This window comes from Salvelinus alpinus, chromosome 5 (assembly GCF_045679555.1).
Source record: "Salvelinus alpinus chromosome 5, SLU_Salpinus.1, whole genome shotgun sequence".
Taxonomy (NCBI): domain Eukaryota; kingdom Metazoa; phylum Chordata; class Actinopteri; order Salmoniformes; family Salmonidae; genus Salvelinus; species Salvelinus alpinus.
In genome coordinates this window covers 78,896,034-78,915,866 of record NC_092090.1, presented here as the reverse complement: position 1 = coordinate 78,915,866, position 19,833 = coordinate 78,896,034, and the positions used below count along the sequence as shown (strand labels likewise).

General features: G+C 41.6%; 1 protein-coding gene across 1 annotated transcript in view; it reads right to left on the bottom strand.

The window, feature by feature from the left end:
- LOC139575342 (nuclear receptor corepressor 2-like) overlaps positions 1-19,833 on the bottom strand; it is a 189,969-nt gene that overhangs the window by 112,794 nt on the left and 57,342 nt on the right. The window contains exons 2-3 of the mRNA XM_071400266.1: positions 17,540-17,735; positions 16,617-16,729 (exon numbers count right to left, since the gene is read on the bottom strand). Of these exons, the coding sequence (XP_071256367.1) occupies positions 16,617-16,729; positions 17,540-17,644 (218 nt within the window). The 5' untranslated portion in view covers positions 17,645-17,735. The remainder of the gene's footprint in view (positions 1-16,616; positions 16,730-17,539; positions 17,736-19,833) is intronic.

Sequence of the window (19,833 nt, the reverse complement as noted above, 5' to 3'; positions counted from 1 at the left end):
GGCCCAGAAGTTAATTGACAGCATGCCAGGGCGGATTGCAGAGGTATTGAAAAAGAAGGGTCAACACTGCAAATATTGACTCTCTGCATCAACTTCATGTAATTGTCAATAGTCTTTGACACTTATGAAATGCTTGTAATTATACTTCAGTATTCCATAGTAACATCTGACAAAAATATCTAAAGAAACAATATTTGCGTCATTCTCAAAGCTTTTGGCCACGACTGTACACTGAGTGTACAGAACATTAGGAACAGGCATGGACCATGTTGACTCCAATGCTTCCCACAGTGTCAGGTTGGCTGGATGTCCTTTGGGTGGTGGACCATTCTTGATACACACAGGAAACAGTTGAGTAAAAAAATAAAAAACTCAGCAGCGTTGCAGTTCTTGACACTCAAACCGGTGCGCCTTGCACCTACTACCATACCACGTTCAAAGGCAGTTAAATATTTTGTCTTGCCCATTCACCCTCTGAATGGCACACATACACAATCCAGGTCTTAATCATTCTTTAACCTGTCTCCTCCCCTTCACCTACACTGATTGAAGTGGATTTAACAAGTGACATCAATAAGGGATCATAACTTTCACCTGGATTCACCTGGTAAGTATGTCATGCGAAGAGCAGATTTATACACTCAGTATATGTGCGTTGACTGATCGGGGTAGGTGTGTCTTGTCTGTTTAATGAACCAAATAATGAACTATAGATTTCATTCATTTGGACATAAAACTCAAAATATGCCATCCTATTATTTAGAAAATACATTTTATTAGGCTTATGATATTTCTTAGGACCTGCCTAAAATAATTTAAATGAATATATTTTTGATGCTGTATAGTAAATGGATTTATTCAAATAGATTCCCACCCACATCTGCACACCACTAGTCACTGGCATGCGCACGGTAGACACAAAAGGCGTAGACAGACAAGAATGTGGTAAAAATGGGCCTGTTTGTTGTCATTTAAACATTGGCCTTAAAAAATATAAACCGTAAATCCTATGTGAAAACAGCATCAGTAACAAGACTGCTAATGTCAAAATGGAAGTGGCTTCTTGGGGGGGGGGCAACCATAATTGCCAGTACAGAGCCACACAGGCCTACTGTGAGGTATATTTTAGTGCCAGGGAGCAGAGAGTGTTTGTCTTGCAGGACACCAGTGCTACTATAATCATTTAGACCCATTCTGCTATATTATCTAGACTAGACAGCAGGAAGGTAGCAAGGACATATTTATTACTTATGCATTGCTGAATCTGAATGTGAAAGGTGTAATGGGGTGGCCTGGACAGCAAAATTACAGACTTTTCTGTGTATAATTTCTTAAACAGTGTTGCAAAAAAATATATGAAAACCCAGATGGTGTGTGAAAGCCCTTCCCCCTGCTTACTCCCTTTCCTGACACACACACACACACACAAACTCTGATTTCCATAGAGGCTTGGCACTTACATAATCACATCAAGATCTGTGGATTTTTTTATACTCCCCCCCCCACCCCACTTCTCTCTCTCTCTCTCTCCAATCTTATGCGTGAGTGTGCAACATAATCTGTTCCCCGGGGAGGATTTGTCAGGAGTGAAAAGGAGAGAGGTATGGGGGGTAGGGTAGAGGGGTGAGGGACGGCGGGGGGTAGCAGTGCGCAGCGCAGTGACAAGAAACAACAACGGCTCCATTAGTCTCTCACTGGCTCAGGCCCCATTATAAGCAGAGCACAGATCATGCGTGCTGATAGCGCTGTGTTATCGTGAAAACACTACGCGTTTGTGCCTCTGCCAATCTCTCTACTACCATCCCCTCCAAGGACCAGCTCAACTCTGCAGCTGTGCAGAGAGCAGGGGAGGCTGGGAGAGAGAGAGGGGGCCAGGAGTAGGAGCTCCATGGCAGGATTAGGGAACTAAATAGAGTACAGTAATAGCAAGACAATAAGGAGAGAATGTCAAAAAGATACAAATGGCAAATGGGTTCACCCTTCCACTGAATGGCACACAAACTGAACATCGAGACAATTGCTTGATAGTTGGTCAAAAATGGAGAGGATAACTTATACATGATGCAATAGCCTAGACAGAGTGCTGTGCCTCAGGAAAAACATACAGTGAAAGGAATGAAAGGGAAAATATTGAGCTAAAGTGTCCTTCAGAGAATATGCTAGATAGAACACATATCTTGAGTTCAAATAAATGATATTGTTTCCGCACAGGGCAAACCAACAGATTGCCTAATGCTAGCACATCACTCATGCTTGCTCATCTATTCTTTTGACAAAGGTCTCCTTTTGGTTTTAAAAAGCACCTCAATAAAAAGCTAATGCTGAGAAAAAGGTTATTAGAGCAGTCTTGGGTCACTCAACCGAGACCGCTCTTCTCTGTGTCAAGGAGGCTCTGCTCTCCACTCTGCCAAAGCGGACTCTCTCTCCTCATCTTCCTAGATCTATCTATCCACTGCTTTCGACACCGTGAACCATCAGAACCTCCTCTCCACTCTCTCAGGCAGGACACCTGGTAGGCTGCTCCTACCAGGTGTCAAAGATAGGATTTGTGTCTGGTGTCCCCCAGGGCTCGGTTCTAAGCCCTTTCCTCTATACACCAAGTCCCTTGGCTCCGTCATATTCTCACATGGTCTCTCCTATCATTGCTATGTGGATGACATTCAACTACTTTACTCCTTCCCCCTTCTGACACACAGGTGGCAACATCTCTGCACGCCTGGCAGATATCTCAGCTTGGATGTCGGCCCTCCACCTCAAGCTCAACCTGCTCTTCCTCCCAGGGAAGGCCTGCCCGCTCAAAGATCTCTCCATTACGGTTGACAACTCCACGATGTCCCTCCCAGAGTGCAAAGAACCTTGGTGTGACCCTGGACAACACCTTGTTGTTCTCTGCAAACATCAAAGAAGTGACTCGCTCCTGCAGGATCATGCTCTACAACATCCGTAGGGTACGACCCTACCTCACAGAAGAAGCGGTGCAGTTCCTAATCCAGGCACTGTCAACTCCCGTCTGGATACCTGCAACTCGCTGTTGGCTGGGCTCCCCGCTTATATCATCAAACCCCTGCAACTTATCCAGAACGCTGCAGTCCGCCAGGTGTTCAACCTTCCGAAGTTCTCCCAAGTCACCCCGCTCCTCCGAACACTCCACTGGCTTCCAGTCAAACCTTGCATCCACTACAAGACCATGGTACTTGCCTACAGATAGGGCTGTGGCGGTCATGAAATGTTGTCAGCTGGTCATGCAAAAGACTGCCGGTGCCACGGTAATTGACCTTTAATTAACAAACACGTTTAGCATCTCTTGGCCTCAACACAACGCTGTTGAGCACCTTTGGAATATTTGTATTTAAAAAAAAGTCTAAAACCAATTTAATGTACACCATCACAATAAATCCATTATTTATTTTAGGCAGGTCTAGAGAAACATTATGATATGAAGAAAATGTATTTCAGGTGAACAGACTGAGTTGGCCTCCTGTAGATACATGTTATCTGACTTGTTCAATTAGCTAACAAGATATGCTTATAAGTCCCGTGTCAGTATTTTTTTATATTCTTTTACAGTAAGAAGAATAGAAAGAAGAATAGAATAAAATAGAAAGGATATTTTTCCCATTACAGAGCGAGTGTGCATATGAAGTGGCTATGTTGAGTGTAAAAGTATTCATTTGAAACAGGTCCTACATGCTAGATTTAGACTTACATGCTGACCAGACCGGACACGTCGCGTGCGCGAGCGTCGCAAAATAAATTTAGAAATCCATGTTATTCAATTATTGCGCCAACGAGCGTCTGTGACGCCAAGGGCTAAAATAGAAGTCGTTCCTATTTCTGCCGCAGATCGTGCTGAAAGTCATCTCCTCATTGGTTTATAGAAGCAGGTACCCACGTGCCATCTCCTCATTGGTTATACCCACGTGGGTGATTGAAAGACGAACTTTGTTGTCGTGGTAATACAATGAAAGTTTAGATGCGATCACCATATAAGTTCAAAGGTGAAAAAGCATGGAAGGAGGAGAGATGACTAGAAACGATTCGGTTGGCCGTTATATGTGTGGATTCATTGTCGGAGTAGAGGTCCTTGTGCATTTCAGGTAAAATAACAACTCAATGTTTATATCCCAGGACAAATTAGCTAGCAACAGCAAGCTAGCTAAATGGGACAAATTAACGTTAGCTAGCAAGTGCAAGCTAACTAGCAAAATTGCCATACATGTTTAAGGCTTTTTGACCTGTCCCCAAATTAATTTGTTTTGATATTTTAACCTGCGTGTCGTGATCGCGTTTGGTATGGGGGGGGCAAAATAAATGTATGCACGATAGCGCATGCGCGCAGCTGGTTTGGGTTCCGTGTTATTTGGCAACTTTAGTTGTGAATGATACAAACCTTAGAAAGTCTTAGAAAACATATCATAACATAGCATTCTGAAAATATTCAGACCCTTTGACTTTTTCCACATTTTGTTATGTTACAGCTTATTCTAAAATTGATTTAAATTGAAACTAATTCTCCATCTACACACAATACCCTATAACAACAAAGCGAAAGCAGTTTTTTAGAAATACCTTATTTGCATAAGTATTCAGACCCTTTGCTATGAGACTCAAAATTGAGTGCCGGTGCATCCTGTTTCCATTGATCATCCTTGAGACGTTTCTACAACTTGAATGATGTACACTAGTGGTAATTCTTTACCTGGAGGTTTTCCTTATTGTAGGCTACTACTTTTTCCACTTTTAGTCTTGAAATCTTTGGTTTACTAAACTACTCTCTTAGCACATGGCCTCACCTGTGAATCCTTAAAGAGATGGGTGGGGCTAAGGCTTAAGAGGGTGTGAACGATGCTGAATGGGTGTAGATGAAGAAGAGTCATTTCCTCAAAAGTGGGGTTACAAGTTTATCAACTTTCAAAGCAGAATTACTTTCCCATTGTTCCTCAACTGTAGTGTATGATATACCATTTTCTAGCTCTGAGTCTCTACTTTTATCTAATGTAAAAAACACAATTTCAAATGTTGCTACATAAGACCGAATCGAGGTGGTCGGTCACATATATGGGCTGCATGGTGCGACTATAGGCTATTGATGATTTGAGAAAGTAGCAAATAAAGCTTGCACTCTGTTCCTTGCCTCAGGCTGCACAGCTGTTCTCTCGTCAAGGGATCATATTTCCACCCATCAGACTGTTCTCAATTTAATCTTGTCTTTACTAATATGTCAAATTAGTTTAATTTTAGAATGGCACATTATCAAATGGGCAGGAACAGGGGAAAAAAGATGTGTCATCTGTATGCACTCGAATAGCGAATGGAGGCCAAGCGCTTTCCCGCCGGTCCATTTTGTAGGCTAATTTGATTTTATAGCAGAGTGTGTGTTTAACATGAACAGCTGAGAAAGAAATATAACAACACTTATTTCACTCCATGCATCAACCACTGTTTGAGGAGCATGCTCTCGCTGCACGACAGGTGATATTCCGCCCAAACTCTGTATGCCATGGGCTCTCCAACCATGTTCCTGCTGCTACCCAGTACTCTGTATGCCATGGGCTCTCCAACCATGTTCCTGCTGCTACCCAGTACTCTGTATGCCATGGCCTCTCCAACCATGTTCCTGCAGCTACCCAGAACTCTGTATGCCATGGCCTCTCCAACCATGTTCCTGCAGCTACCCAGTACTCTGTATGCCATGGCCTCTCCAACCATGTTCCTGCAGCTACCCAGTACTCTGTATGCCATGGCCTCTCCAACCATGTTCCTGCAGCTACCCAGTACTCTGTATGCCATGGCCTCTCCAACCATGTTCCTGCAGCTACCCAGTACTCTGTATGCCATGGCCTCTCCAACCATGTTCCTGCTGCTACCCAGTACTCTGTATGCCATGGCCTCTCCAACCATGTTCCTGCAGCTACCCAGTACTCTGTATGCCATGGCCTCTCCAACCATGTTCCTGCAGCTACCCAGTACTCTGTATGCCATGGCCTCTCCAACCATGTTCCTGCAGCTACCCAGTACTCTGTATGCCATGGCCTCTCCAACCATGTTCCTGCAGCTACCCAGTACTCTGTATGCCATGGCCTCTCCAACCATGTTCCTGCAGCTACCCAGTACTCTGTATGCCATGGCCTCTCCAACCATGTTCCTGCTGCTACCCAGTACTCTGTATGCCATGGCCTCTCCAACCATGTTCCTGCAGCTACCCAGTACTCTGTATGCCATGGCCTCTCCAACCATGTTCCTGCAGCTACCCAGTGCTTCATTTGGGAAACCAAGTGAAATCAGTTTGGGAACATCGATATGTTTTCCCAACAAAACAAAATGGACTAAACTGTGGGCTCCAGAAAGGAATAAAGGAGAGTGAGGAAATGGAAACGCATGATGGTGAGATATTCTGTATAGCTAAAGGTAATGTGTCACATAATTCATTATGAAAATATAAAAAAATAACCTATTACTAGGCTATTCAAATTCACTCATGTTAGGCTAACTGTAAGCCGCCCTGCCTAATCAATGAACCAACAGCATTGCCTAGGGCTAAACGTTCTCTCGCAGACTCATGGATAGAAATTTTAGAGCATAAGGTAACCAGGCCATCTGGTATGCATAATACTCCACACTCAAAGGCAATTACTAAAATTTTGGAGCATAGGCTAAACCAATTATGTTTCAAAGACATCTTAAAATCAGTTTTGTTTTATGTTTTTCTGTCATGCGTAATATGCGATAGGCCATGTATTATATAACGGCATAATCATAATTTTTATTCGGGTTGGTTTTTTCCAGGCTCATAGGGCCTATGCAGAAGCTCTAATACGCATATGCATGTTTTGAATGAATCATCACCTTAAAAAGTGCTGTGCATTTCATTGTTAGGCTTTGAAACAACATCCACAACAACCATGTTTCAATCTGCATTTGAACTTTTATTCAAATGGATCATCACAGTGGAGGTGAGATTAAAAAGCAAGGGTTTGAGCATAGCCTGAAGGTATGGATGAAGGAATGCTGATCAAATGAAGGAATGCTGATCGTTTAAATCTTGACTGGGGACTCACACAAGCTGATGCCTCAGCACAACCTGCAGCTAATCACTCCGATGAAAACAAGAAAAGTCATCTCTAATAATAGCTTAATATGATGAAGTCCTATCATATTTGATTTATTGAACAACACATAAGGTACTAGACCTGCTAAAATCACACAGCTCACCCATGCCCCCTGAAAGAAGCACATGTTCACAGAGACTAGGCTGTTATTCCCTCATGGTTTTACTTTTCAGGATTGGCTGCTAATCAACGTCCTCTTGGGAAGAGCGAAAGAACAGTGTGGTGTTCATGTGTTGACAGAACTAGTGGAGTCCTCTACTGTACACAGAAAAGGGACAGGACAGAGAACTGCATCGGTTGAGGAAGAACACAATGCTCCCCTGGGCAGGTTCTTCAAAAATAAAGTCCCAGAGAGCCCGTAATCCTGTCTGATTGATACTGGAAGACACAGCCAACCACACACAAATTGTTAGCCACACACTGCTACACACACACTGACCATCTGGTGTCGGCCAATGTGTGCCCGTAACATTCCTGAGGGTATTGTTGCCTAACTCACTTGACCTCCGGAGACAGGACCTCCATTTCAACTACAAAGAAAGATGTGCAGGGGGATTTCTAGAGGAGAGGACAGACAGTGAACTAATTCAAATTAATATGAAGACCTCCCGGAGAGACACTGACGCACAGCACTGCTTTGACAGCCATGCGAATAGAATCCAGTTGCAGCTGACCTCATGAGAAAAGTGTTTGTTGAAGATATACTTCACACTTTAGTTCTCTCTTGTACTTTTCCCAGATAACATATGCAGGAATATCGGCTACTTCATTCAAATGATGAAGAATAATGACTCTGTGCTCAAGGCTTACCCTCTGTGTGCCATGCAAAATTCATGGAATGCATATAAAAAATTCATAACTACTCATCAAGACTCATCCTCAGAAAAAGCATGACTATATATATAGCCACAGGAAGACCCAGAGTTACCTCTGCTGCAGAGGATAAGTTCATTAGAGTTTCCAGCCTCAGAAATAACAGCACAAATAAATGCTTCACAGAGTTCAAGTAACAGACACATCTCAACATCCACTGTTCAGAGGAGACTGCGTGAAATCAGGCCTTCATGGTCGAAATGCTGCAAAAAAAACACTACGAAAAGGACACCAATAAGAAGAGACTTGCTTGGGCCAAGAAAAACAAGCAATGGACATTAGACCGGTGGAAATCTGTCCTTTGCTTGGATGAGTCCAAATTTGAGATTTTTAGTTCCAACCACCGTATCTTTGTGAGACGCAGAGTCGGTGAACGGATGACCTCCGCATGTGTGGTTCCCACCGTGAAGCATGGAGGTGGTGTGATGGTGTGGGGGTGCTTTGCTGGTGACACTGTCAGTGATTTACTTAGAAATCAAGGCACACTTAACCAGCATGGCTACAACAGCATTCTGCAACGATAAGCCGTCCCATCTGGTTTGCGCTTAGTGGGACTATCATTTGTTTTTCAACAGGACAATGATCCAACACACAACACCAGGATGTGTAAAGGCTATTTGACCAAGAAGGAGAGTGATGAGTGCTGCATCAGATGACCTAGCCTCCACAATCACCTGACCTCAACCCAAATGAGATGGTTTGGTATGAGTTGTACCACAGAGTGAAGGAAAAGCAGCCAACAAGTGCTCAACATATGTGACCGACCAGCTCAAATCGGTCTTACAGTTGAAGTCGGAAGTTTACATACACCTTAGCCAAATACATTTAAACTCAGTTTTTCTCAATTCCTGAAATTTAATCGTAGTAAAAATTCCCTGTCTTAAATCAGTTAAGATCACCACTTTACTTTAAGAATGTGAAATGTCAGAATAATATTAGAGAGAATGATTTATTTCAGCTTTTATTTATTTCATCACATTCCCAGTGGGTCAGAAGTTTACATATACTCAATTAGTATTTGGTAGCATTGCCTTTAAATTGTTTAATTTGGCTCAAACGTTTCGGGTAGCCTTCCACAAGCTTCCCACAATAAGTTGGGTGGATTTTGGCCCATTCCTCCTGACAGAACTGGTATAACTGAGTCATGTTTATAGGCCTCCTTGCTTGCATGTGCTTTTTCAGTTCTGCCCACAAATGTTCTATAGGATTGATGTCAGGGCTTTGTGATGGCCACTCCAATACCTTGAATGGGGCGGCAGGGTTAGAGCATTGGACTAGTAACTGAAAGGTTGCAAGTTCAAATCCCCGACCTGACTAGGTACAAATCTGTCGTTCTGCCCCTGAACACGCAGTTAACCCACTGTTCCTAGGCCATCATTGAAAATAAGAATTTGTTCTTAACTTCTTATGGCTGCAGGGGCAGTATTGAGTAGCTTGGATGAAAGGTGCACAGAGGTGCCCATAGTAAACTGCCTGCTCCTCAGTCCCAGTTGCTAATATATACATATTATTTTTCGTATTGGATAGAAAACACTCTGAAGTTTCTAAAACTGTTTGAATTATGTCTGTGAGTATAACAGAACTCATATGGCAGGCAAAAACCTGAGAAGTTCCACTTCCTGTTTGAATTGTTTCTGAGGTGGCCAAGCTCTCATTGAAATTACAGCGAGATATTGATGAGTTTTCACTTCCTACGGCTTCCACTAGATGTCAACAGTCAATAGAACTTTGTCTGATGACTCTAATGTGAAGGGGGGCCGAAGGAGACAAGAATTAGTCAGGTCTGCCACGAGCTGACCATGCTTTCACATGTGCGTTCACATGAGGAGGACCTCCGTTCCACCGCTCTTCTGAAGTCAATCTAATTCTCCGGTTGGAACGTTATTCAAGATGTATGTTAACAACATTCTAAAGATTGATTCAGTACATCGTTTGACATGTTTCTACTGACTGTTACGGAACTTTTGGACATTTCGTCACATTATAGTGGACGCGCTTTGTGACTTTGGAATTGTTTACCAAAAGCGCTAACCAAAGTAGCTAATTGGACATAAATAACGGACATTATCGAACAAATCAAGCATTTATTGTGGACCTGGGATTCCTAGGACTGCATTCTGATGAAGTTCATCAAAGGTAAGGAAACATTTATCATGTATTTTCTGGTTTCTCTTGACCCCAACATGGCGGCTAATTTGGCTATTGTTCTGAGCGCCGTCTCAGTTTATTGCATGATTTGCTTTTTCCGTAAAGTTTTTTTGAAATCTGACACAGCGGTTGCATTAACTTCTTCGGGGTAGGGGGCAGCATTTTCACTTTTGGATAAATAGCATGCCCAAATTCAACTGCCTGCTACTCATCCCCAGAATATAAGATATGCATATTATTAGTAGATTTGGATAGAAAACACTCTGAAGTTTCTAAAACTGTTTGAATCATGTCTGTGAGTATAACAGAACTTATGTAGCAGGCAAAACCCCGAGGACAAACCATTCAGATGTTTTATTGGGGGGGAGGGGTCACTGTCTTTTCAATGAGTTTTCATTGGGACACCAGATTTCTAAGGGACTTGTTTGCAGTTCCTCCCGCTTCCACTGGATGTCACCAGTCTTTGGAAATTGTTTGAGGTTTTTCCTTTTTGTAATGAAGAAGTACGGACATCTTAAATGAGTCACTTGAAGTAAATTGTTTGAGAGAGGCACATTACCAGAAAAGTTGCGTCAGTTTGTTTTCTTTTTGTATTGAACACAGATCATCCCGTCTTCAATTTGATCGATTATTAACGTTTAAAATACCTAAAGTTGTATTACAAAAGTAGTTTGAAATGTTTTGGTAAAGTTTACATATATCTTTTGAGATATTTTGTAGTGACGTTGCGCAAGTTGGAAGCTGTGTTTTTCTGGATGAAACGCGCCAAATAAATTGACATTTTGGATATATATCGACGGAATTAATCGAACAAAAGGACCATTTGTCATGTTTATGGGACATATTGGAGTGCCAACAAAAGAAGTTCGTCAAAGGTAAGGCATGAATTATATTTTTATTTCTGCGTTTTGTGTCGTGCCTGCAGTGTTGAAATATGCTACTCTCTTTCTTTACTGTTGTGCTATCATCAGATAATAGCGTCTTATGCTTTCGCCGAAAAGCCTTTGTGAAATCTGACATGTTGGCTGGATTCATGTGGCTTTAATTTGGTATCTTACATGTGTGATTTAATGAAAGTTTGATTTTTATATCATTTTATTTGAATATGGCGCTCTGTATTTTCCCTGGCTATTGGCCAGGTGGGACGATTGCGTCCCACCTACCCCAGAGAGGTTAAGGAGAGGTATATCTATAATTCCATGTGTATAACTTGTATTATCATCTACATTTATGATGAGTATTTCTGTTGAAACGATGTGGCTATGCAAAATCACTTGATGTTTTTGGAACTAGTGAATGTAATGCGCCAATGTAAACTCAGATTTTTTGTTATAAATATGAATATCAAACAAAACATGCATGTATTGTGTAACATGAAGTCCTATGAGTGTCATCTGATGAAGATAATCAAAGGTTAGTTATTTTTTGTTATAAATATGAACTTTATCAAACAAAACATGCATGTATTGTGTAACATGAAGTCCTATGAGTGTCATCTGATGAAGATAATCAAAGGTTAGTGATTCATTTTATCTCTATTTCTGCTTTTTGTGAAAGCTATCTTTCGCTGGAAAAATGGCTGTGCTTATTGGTTTGGTGGTGACCTAACATAATCGTTTGTAGTGCTTTCGCTGAAAAGCATATTTGAAATCGGACACTTTGGTGGGATTAACAACAAGATAACCTTTAAAATGATATAAAACACATGTATGTTTGAGGAATTTTAACTGACTTGCCTAGTAAAATAAATAAAAATGAAACTTTGTTGTCCTTTAGCCATTTTGCCACAACTTTGGAAGTATGCTTGGGGTCATTGTCCATTTGGAAGACCCATTTGCAACCAAGATTTAACTTCCTGACTGATGTCTTGAGATGTTGCTTCAATATATCCAGATAATTTTCCTGCCTCATGATGCCATCTATTTTGTGAAGTGCACAAGTCTCTCCTGCAGCAAAGAACCCCAAAAACATGATGCTGCCACCCCCGTGCTTCACGGTTGGGATGGTGTTCTTTGGCTTGCAAGCCTCCCCCTTTTTCCTCCAAACATAACGATGGTCATCATGGTCAAGCAGTTCTATTTTTGTTTCGTCAGACCAGAGGACATTTCTCCAAAAAGTACCATCTTTGTCTCCATGTGCAGTTGCAAACCATAGTCTGGCTTTTTTTATGGCGGTTCTGGAGCAGTGGCTTCTTCCTTGCTGAGTGGCCTTTCAGGTTATGTCGATATAGGACTTGTTTTACTGTGGATATAGATACTTTTGAACCTGTTTCCTCCACCATCTTCACAAGGTCCTTTGCTGTTGTTCTGGGATTGATTTGCACTTTTCGCACCAAAGTACGTTCATCTCTAGGAGACAGAACGTGTCTCCTTCATGAACTGTAACTATCTGCACTGACCCTTTTTAATTAACTTTGACTTGTGGAGGTCTACAATTATATTTCTGAGGTCTTGGCTGATTTCTTTTGATTTTCCCATAATGTCAAGCAAAGAGGCACTGAGTTTGAAGGTAGGTCTTGAAATACATCCACAGGGACACCTCCAATTGACTCAACTGATGTCAATTACCCTATCAGAAGCTTCTGAAGCCATGACATTTTCTGGAATTTTACAAGCTGTTTAAAAGCACAGTCAACTTTGTGTATGTAAACTACTGACCAACTGGAATTATAAGTGAAATAATCTGTCTGTAAACAATTGTTGGAAAGATTACTTGTGTCATGCACAAAGTTGATGTTCTAACCGACTTGCCAAAACTATAGTTTGTTAACAAGAAATTTGTGGAGTGGTTGAGAATGAGTTTTAATGAGAATGAGTTTAAAGTGTATGTAAACTTCCAACTTCAACTGTATGTAGCAAAATTTGAAATTGTGTTTTTTACATTGGATAAAAGTGGAGACTCAGAGCTACACAATGATTTTTCATACACTACAGTTGAGGAACAATGGGGGAAAGTAATTTTGTTTTAAAAGTTGATAAACTTGTAGACTCACTTTTGAGAAAATGGCCTTTAAATGTTTTGGGTCTACTACTGGAGAGACCTTCTACAGCCATTCAGCATCGTTCACACCCTCTTAAGCTTTAGCCCCACCCATCTCTAAGGGTTGATCTGAGCTTTCTGTAATAACAGCAGCAGTCAAGCACCCCTGTAAAGACTATTATACACAGACTCAAAATAGCTACTGATAACAAATGTGTATTAAGTGGTTGTGACCCAGAGACTCCTGACCATTTATTTTGGGACGGTTCTTATGTCAGATGAGTTTGGAGTGAGTTAGATCTTATTTTAAAAGAAACTACTATTAATGTTAATTTGAAAGACTCTGATATTATCTTTTATTTTGATCCAAATGATATGGACCCTGATTTAACTTCCATTGTTCATTTGTTAATTTTTAATGACAGATTCTTTAACCATAAAATTCAGTGTGCGGAGAACAAACCCCTCTTCACATTAAGATAATTTCTAAATAATATTTCAATTATATCAGTAAGTGTAAAAACAAAACAGAAATTTGTTGACAAATTGAAAATGTACCATCTTGATATGTAATACCCCTGTCTTAGGTTTAAGTACTCTTGTTTGTATATTTCTGTTTTTGTATTTGTTTGGTTCATAATAATAATACAAAATGTATCAATTTTAAAACTAGCAGTCTACCTTGCTAGATACTTCCAGACACAAATGAGAGAACAGCACAGTGACCATTTCACTCGCCCTAGCAGAGCTGGTTAGGCTGTTTTCATGTCATCCAGAGCGTTGGTGACTAACTGTGCTGCTGGCAACTATTTAATGACTCAATTTTGCTGACAGTGGCCATATTCAACTGGGTTGAGCATTCGTGAATTCATCAGTTATTCTGTGCTCTGGAACACTCAGATGAGTCTTTAAGACATGTAGCTAGCTAGCTAAACAATGAACCACAATCCCAATTTATGACGTTACTACCCTGCATGAATCTGCAAATGGCTCAGATATGAATAATAAAATCATACACGTAACGCTAGTTAGCAATACACGTTAACTTGAAATGAAAATACTTTCAAAATTAGAAACGTGTAATATCTGAAAATGTAGCTAGCTAGGCTATCTTAGGCGTCTGAAATTTGAGTAGATAACCAGTGGGAATTCACCAGCTAGTACGTCTATCAATAGTTGTTGCATTGACATTCTATTGAAATTTAGCTAGCTAAACAATGAACCATAATCCCAACCCATGACGTCACTACCCTGCATGAATCTGCAGGTAGCTAACCAACCAGGTTGAATGTTAGCTAGCCAACATTAGGCTATAACTAGTCAAGCAAATGGCAGAGGTAATGAGTGGTTTATGTTCAAGTTTATGTTCAAACAGCTCTCCTGTGAAGTAGTGACCCGCGGCATACGCCTAGTTTCCTGAAACTGGTCATATGTGGGAACTCCTTCAAAACTGTTGGAAAAGCATTCCACATGAAGCTGGTTGAGAGAATGCCAAGAGTGTGCAAAGCTGTCATCAAGGCAAAGGGTGGCTACTTTGAAGAATCTCAAATACAAAATATCTTAATTTGTTTAACACCTTTTTGGTTACTACATGATTCCATGTGTTATTTCATAGTTTATGTCTTCACTATTATTCTACGTAAATAGTAAATAGTAAAAATAAATGTGTCCAAACTTTTGACTGATACTGTAAGTATTCAGATCCTTTACTCGGTACTTTGTTGAAGCACCTTTAGCAGTGATTACAGCCACAAGTCCTCTTGGGACGCTACAAGCTTGGCACACCTGTCTTTCTCTGCAGATCCTCTCACAATCTGTCAGGTTGGATGGGGAGTGTCACTGCACAGCTATTTTCAGGTCTCTCCAGAGATGTTCGAACGGGTTCATGTCAGGGCTCTGGCTGAGCCAATCAAGGACATTCAGAGACTTGTCCCGAAGCCACTCCTGCGTTGTCTTGGTTATGTGCTTGGGGTCGTTGTCCTGCTGGAAGTTGAACCTTCACCAGAGTCTGTGCTGAACGCTCTGGAGCAGGTTTTCCTCAAGGATCACTCTGTATTTTGCTCCGTTCATCTTTCCCTTGATCCTGACTAGTCTCCCAGTCCCTGCCGCTGAAAATCCCCACAGCATTCTTGCTTTCCACCACCATGCTTCACTATAAGAACGGTGCATGTTTCCTCCAGATGTGACACTTGGCATTCAGACCAAAGAGTTCAATCTTGGTTTCATCAGACTAGAGAATCTTGTTTCTCATGGTCAGAGTCCTTTAGGTGCCTTTTGGCAAACTCCAAGCGGGATGATCAATGGAAACAGGATGCACCTGAGCTCAATTTTGAGTCTCATAGCAAAGGGTCTGAATACGTATGTAAATGTGATCTGTTTTTCATTTTTTATAAATTTGCACAAATTTCACATTTTCGATTTGTCATTTTGGGGTATTGTGTGTAGATTGATGAGGGAAAAAACTATTTAATCCAGTTTAGAATAATGCTGTAACGTAACAAAATGTGGAAAAAGGATACTTTCCGAATGCACAGTATTTCCTGCATCAAATCACCCCACGATACCATCCCCCATTTCTACTCTCCATGGACTTGAAATAAACCCCCCTAAAAAAATTTTTCTAAATCTGGCAACCCTGTTTAGCTTTCGCACTGGTATTTAGGGTGATGATCTGTGAGGTGATAACATTATTTGCTTTGTGATTTGTCAAAAACTGTAAACAACTTGTAAAAGTAATGTGCTCCGGATCTTGTGTATACTGTAACAAGTACATTGAAGATTTGTAATATGCTGAAAAGTGGCCGAACTAAGTCCATATTTTGGGGGCATTGGGGGCAGCCATCTTTGACTTTGTTTCTTTGCGTCTTATTAGTGAATGGCATTCTGGGATTAGGGAGTTTTTGATTGTCAAACAAATATGGCTGCCATCAAAGAATTTAGCTGCTGTTAGCTTAGCTGACACATATCTCTTTTTTAAACAATATTACATCTCCCTTGTGCTCACCAGAGATACATTGTAAACAAGTATTGATGTTAGATCGCTAACTTATGTTTAGGTTTTTGTCAGCGCAACAGGTTATTGAGAATGGTTTATGGAATGAATTTGGCTGTGGATGTGTTCCTTGTGATGCTTGGATGATGAAGTTCACATTTATCTTTCACAATAAAATATAAAATTGAGGAATAAACTTGTGAAGATCTTTATTTCCCATCAGTACAAAGCATTATTTAGATGCTTTTCAAACAACAATGCTGTTTAGATGTGTTTGTTGCATCATATCTTCTGTTGCTACTGTTCCAATCAGATATTTGCGATGGTACGCTGCAGGGACCACTCAACAATGATCACAAATATGTGATCGGATGCGTCAAAGGGTTAAAGTGATTTAAGGTGATGAGCAAAGGTGACAGAGGCTTCTAGAAAAGTCAGAGATCAAAGAAACCAGGGGGTCCTGGGTCCTGAGCGAGAGCAGATGGTGTCTAGTACAGTAGTAGATAGCTACGTACCTCTCATTCCCTGGCTGGAACTCGGACAGCAGAGAGGGCCGGCGGCGGTGGGGCTGAGCCAGGTGTGAGCTGTAGTCCCGAGAGTGAGGGTGGTAGTCCACCAGTCCCACATCCTGAAAAGCACACACGCAGCAACGCATGAGAGCACACCAGAAATCTTCCGATCTGAGAAAAGTCTATGATAGCGTGCCTCTGTTTATTCACTCATTCTCTCGTTTTCTCTCTCTTCATCTAGCTCTTCCTTCCTGGTCATTACATTATCATCCTTTACCTCACACATATGATAGAGAGTGGCCATTCCTCTACACCTGTGCCTCTCTCACTGAGCTGAGGCTGACGGAACTAACTGTGGGTTGTGGACTGTCCATCTGCCCTCATCTTCTCCTCAACGTGATGACAAGTGGGAGTGGAGGGATTAACAAGCAGGGGCAGCTGTGGGGATCCTGGGGGGGTAACCCTAGGATTCCCTCCTTACAACAGAGAGAAACTCACACCGACACAGGATGTCAAGCCACGAGATGAACCTACTTACTAGCTAGGGGCCTCTTCTGGGAAGACAAGACACATATCCCTCTGACCCGTTCAAAAAACAGTCATGGCAATTAAGAAATGAGGGAGGACATTTGAGCATAATGGAGAAACCTAGAAAATGATTCCACCATGAAAACATTAACTTTCAATTCAAACATCTAATAAGGGAGCAGGTTCTTGGGCTGCATATCCTTTGTGTGCATAACAGTGTAGCCACAACAGTGTAGTTACTCAGTGCAGGATAAGACTGTTGACAAAATGACAGCTAACCTAAGGGAGCCGGGGTAACATCTACATGTAAATCATTATACACTGAGCTTTCATGTGAAGGCGCTAAGTACCAGTGTTCCTGTCTCCAGCTAGTTTGGTCCAGGGTTTCCCAGGGCTCTTACCGTGTGTGCCCGTGCCAGCTGCAGCGGTAGACTGGCAGGGTTTGGCAGGTGGCGGATGTCCACAGCCCTCCGGCCCTGAGGCACGGACTGGGGGTGGGAGGACATGCTGGTGCGGCCGCTTCCTCTACAGACTGGATGTTGGTGGGGCTGCAGAGCAGGCGCGGTACATCATGGGTTTAGTCCTGTAGACAGCGACCTGTAGGGAGAAGAGAACGGCATGATGAGAAACTAATCACATACAAGTCAGGACAGTTGACCAACCCAAATCAAGCCAGTTTGAAGTCATACGTCCTATCAGTTTAAGTAGTCTTAGGCACGGATATCAGCTTTCTGCAGAACAATAATAATCCTTCTCGCTGTATGTAGATTGAGAAGGGTTAAATGCTATTTGGCCACCAGCTCTTTTCGGACCAGTTAGAGATGAATGTGTCAGTGCATCCTAGATATAAGAGTGTCAGCACCTCTCTCCAGCAGCTGCTAGCATTTCCACTGTTCCTGATGGAGGGGGACTCAGATCTTGCCCCAGATCTTGCCCCTGCTTGGCCAGATACTTGGCTCCCTGGACCTGCCTGCCTGAATGGCCTTCTGTCCATCGCACTGGAGGAGTTATGTCTATGAAAAGCTAGGCAAAGTCAAAATGCTAGTTGATAACCTAATGCCCAGGGTTTAACAGGGAAATAATTACACTATGCTAAGCACTATGCTAAACACTATGCTAAGCATGCCAAGGACATATCACCAAACGGCAGCGAGTGCACTTCTAGTGTGGTTGAGAGATGGATTCAAAATGGAGTGATACGACGAGTGCTCTGTGCTGGATTCAAAATGGAGTGATACGACGAGTGCTCTGTGCTGCTTGAGTAGGCTTCTCCCCCACAACCACCTTGGAAAAGCTCATGGACAAGATCTCCTATCCTTCACGGTGATGAAGAAATAAAAAATAAAGAGAGTGGGAAGAGAGAGGCATAATCCTCTTACTGTTTTCATGCCTATTACAATACACATTAATGAGAGAAAATAGATTGCTATAAAACACAGCAGCATATATCCTATAAAGCAGATATTTTTTGAAGCGGTGAGTGTTTACAGTACCAGATCCCCTGAAGTTGAGCTGGGCGATATGGACAAAAATCCATATTGCAGTAAATTGCCTGAATTGATGCGCTAACCAGGGTTGCCATGTCTGCAGTTTTCCCGCTAATTGGGCTACTTTGAAAACAATATCACGTGTGTAAATGTATTGGTCGCCATGCCATGTATCTATTTCACTGTGTCCTGCTGCTGACTATCAGGCAATGAGGCAGGCTGTTGCTGAGTGAGTGGTGGGGAGGGCAAGGGGGGGGGGGGGGGGTTCATGCTGAAAGAGCACTGCAGCATGCAGCTTAGTCCACTATTGACTGAGTCACATGAGTGAGAGAAGACAGAGCAGCACGTGCGCACGTCATGACAACTTTTTACCAGTTGTTGGTAGGCTATGTAACTTGACATTATGCGCAAGTGGACATTTGAAATGGAAGTTGTGTAACTCCCTCGTGTGCTTCTATTATGGGGGAAAATCCTCAATGAAGCTCACATTAATTGTGGAGAACGATACATTTGCATCTGTCGGCAATCAAGTAGTCTATAATTGTATATGCTAATGTAGGCTACAATTTGATACAATAAATATATGTTGAAATGACTATATCACTTGAGATTTTGCAAATCAAATGTGTCACTTGTGTAGCCTACCTGGACCTGGCAAACACATTTTTAAAATACGTTACAACTTCAGTGTATTGTTGTAGTAGCCTTCTGTTATCACACAATTATTTATGGCCAAGTTTAGTTAATTAAATTGGAAGTTGTTGACAAGCATATTCAGTTCATATACAGTACAAGTCAAACATTTTGGACACACCTACTCATTCAAGGGTTTTTATTTTTACTATTTTCTACATTGTATAATAATAGTGCAGACATCAAAACTAGGAAATAACACATATGGAATCATGTAATAACCAAAAAAGTATATAATAAAAATATATTATATATTTGAGATTCTTCAAAGTAGCCACCCTTTGCCTTGATGACAGCTTTGCACACTCTTGGCATTCTCTCAACCAGCTTCATGAGATAATCACCTGGAATGCATTTCAGTTAACAGGTGTGCCTTGTTAAAAGTTACTTTGTGGAATTTCTTTCCTTAACGCGTTTGAGCCAATCAGTTGTGTTGTGACAAGAATATGCTATCTTCTGTATACCACCCCTATTTGGTAAAAGACCAAGTCCATATTATGGCAAGATCAGCTCAA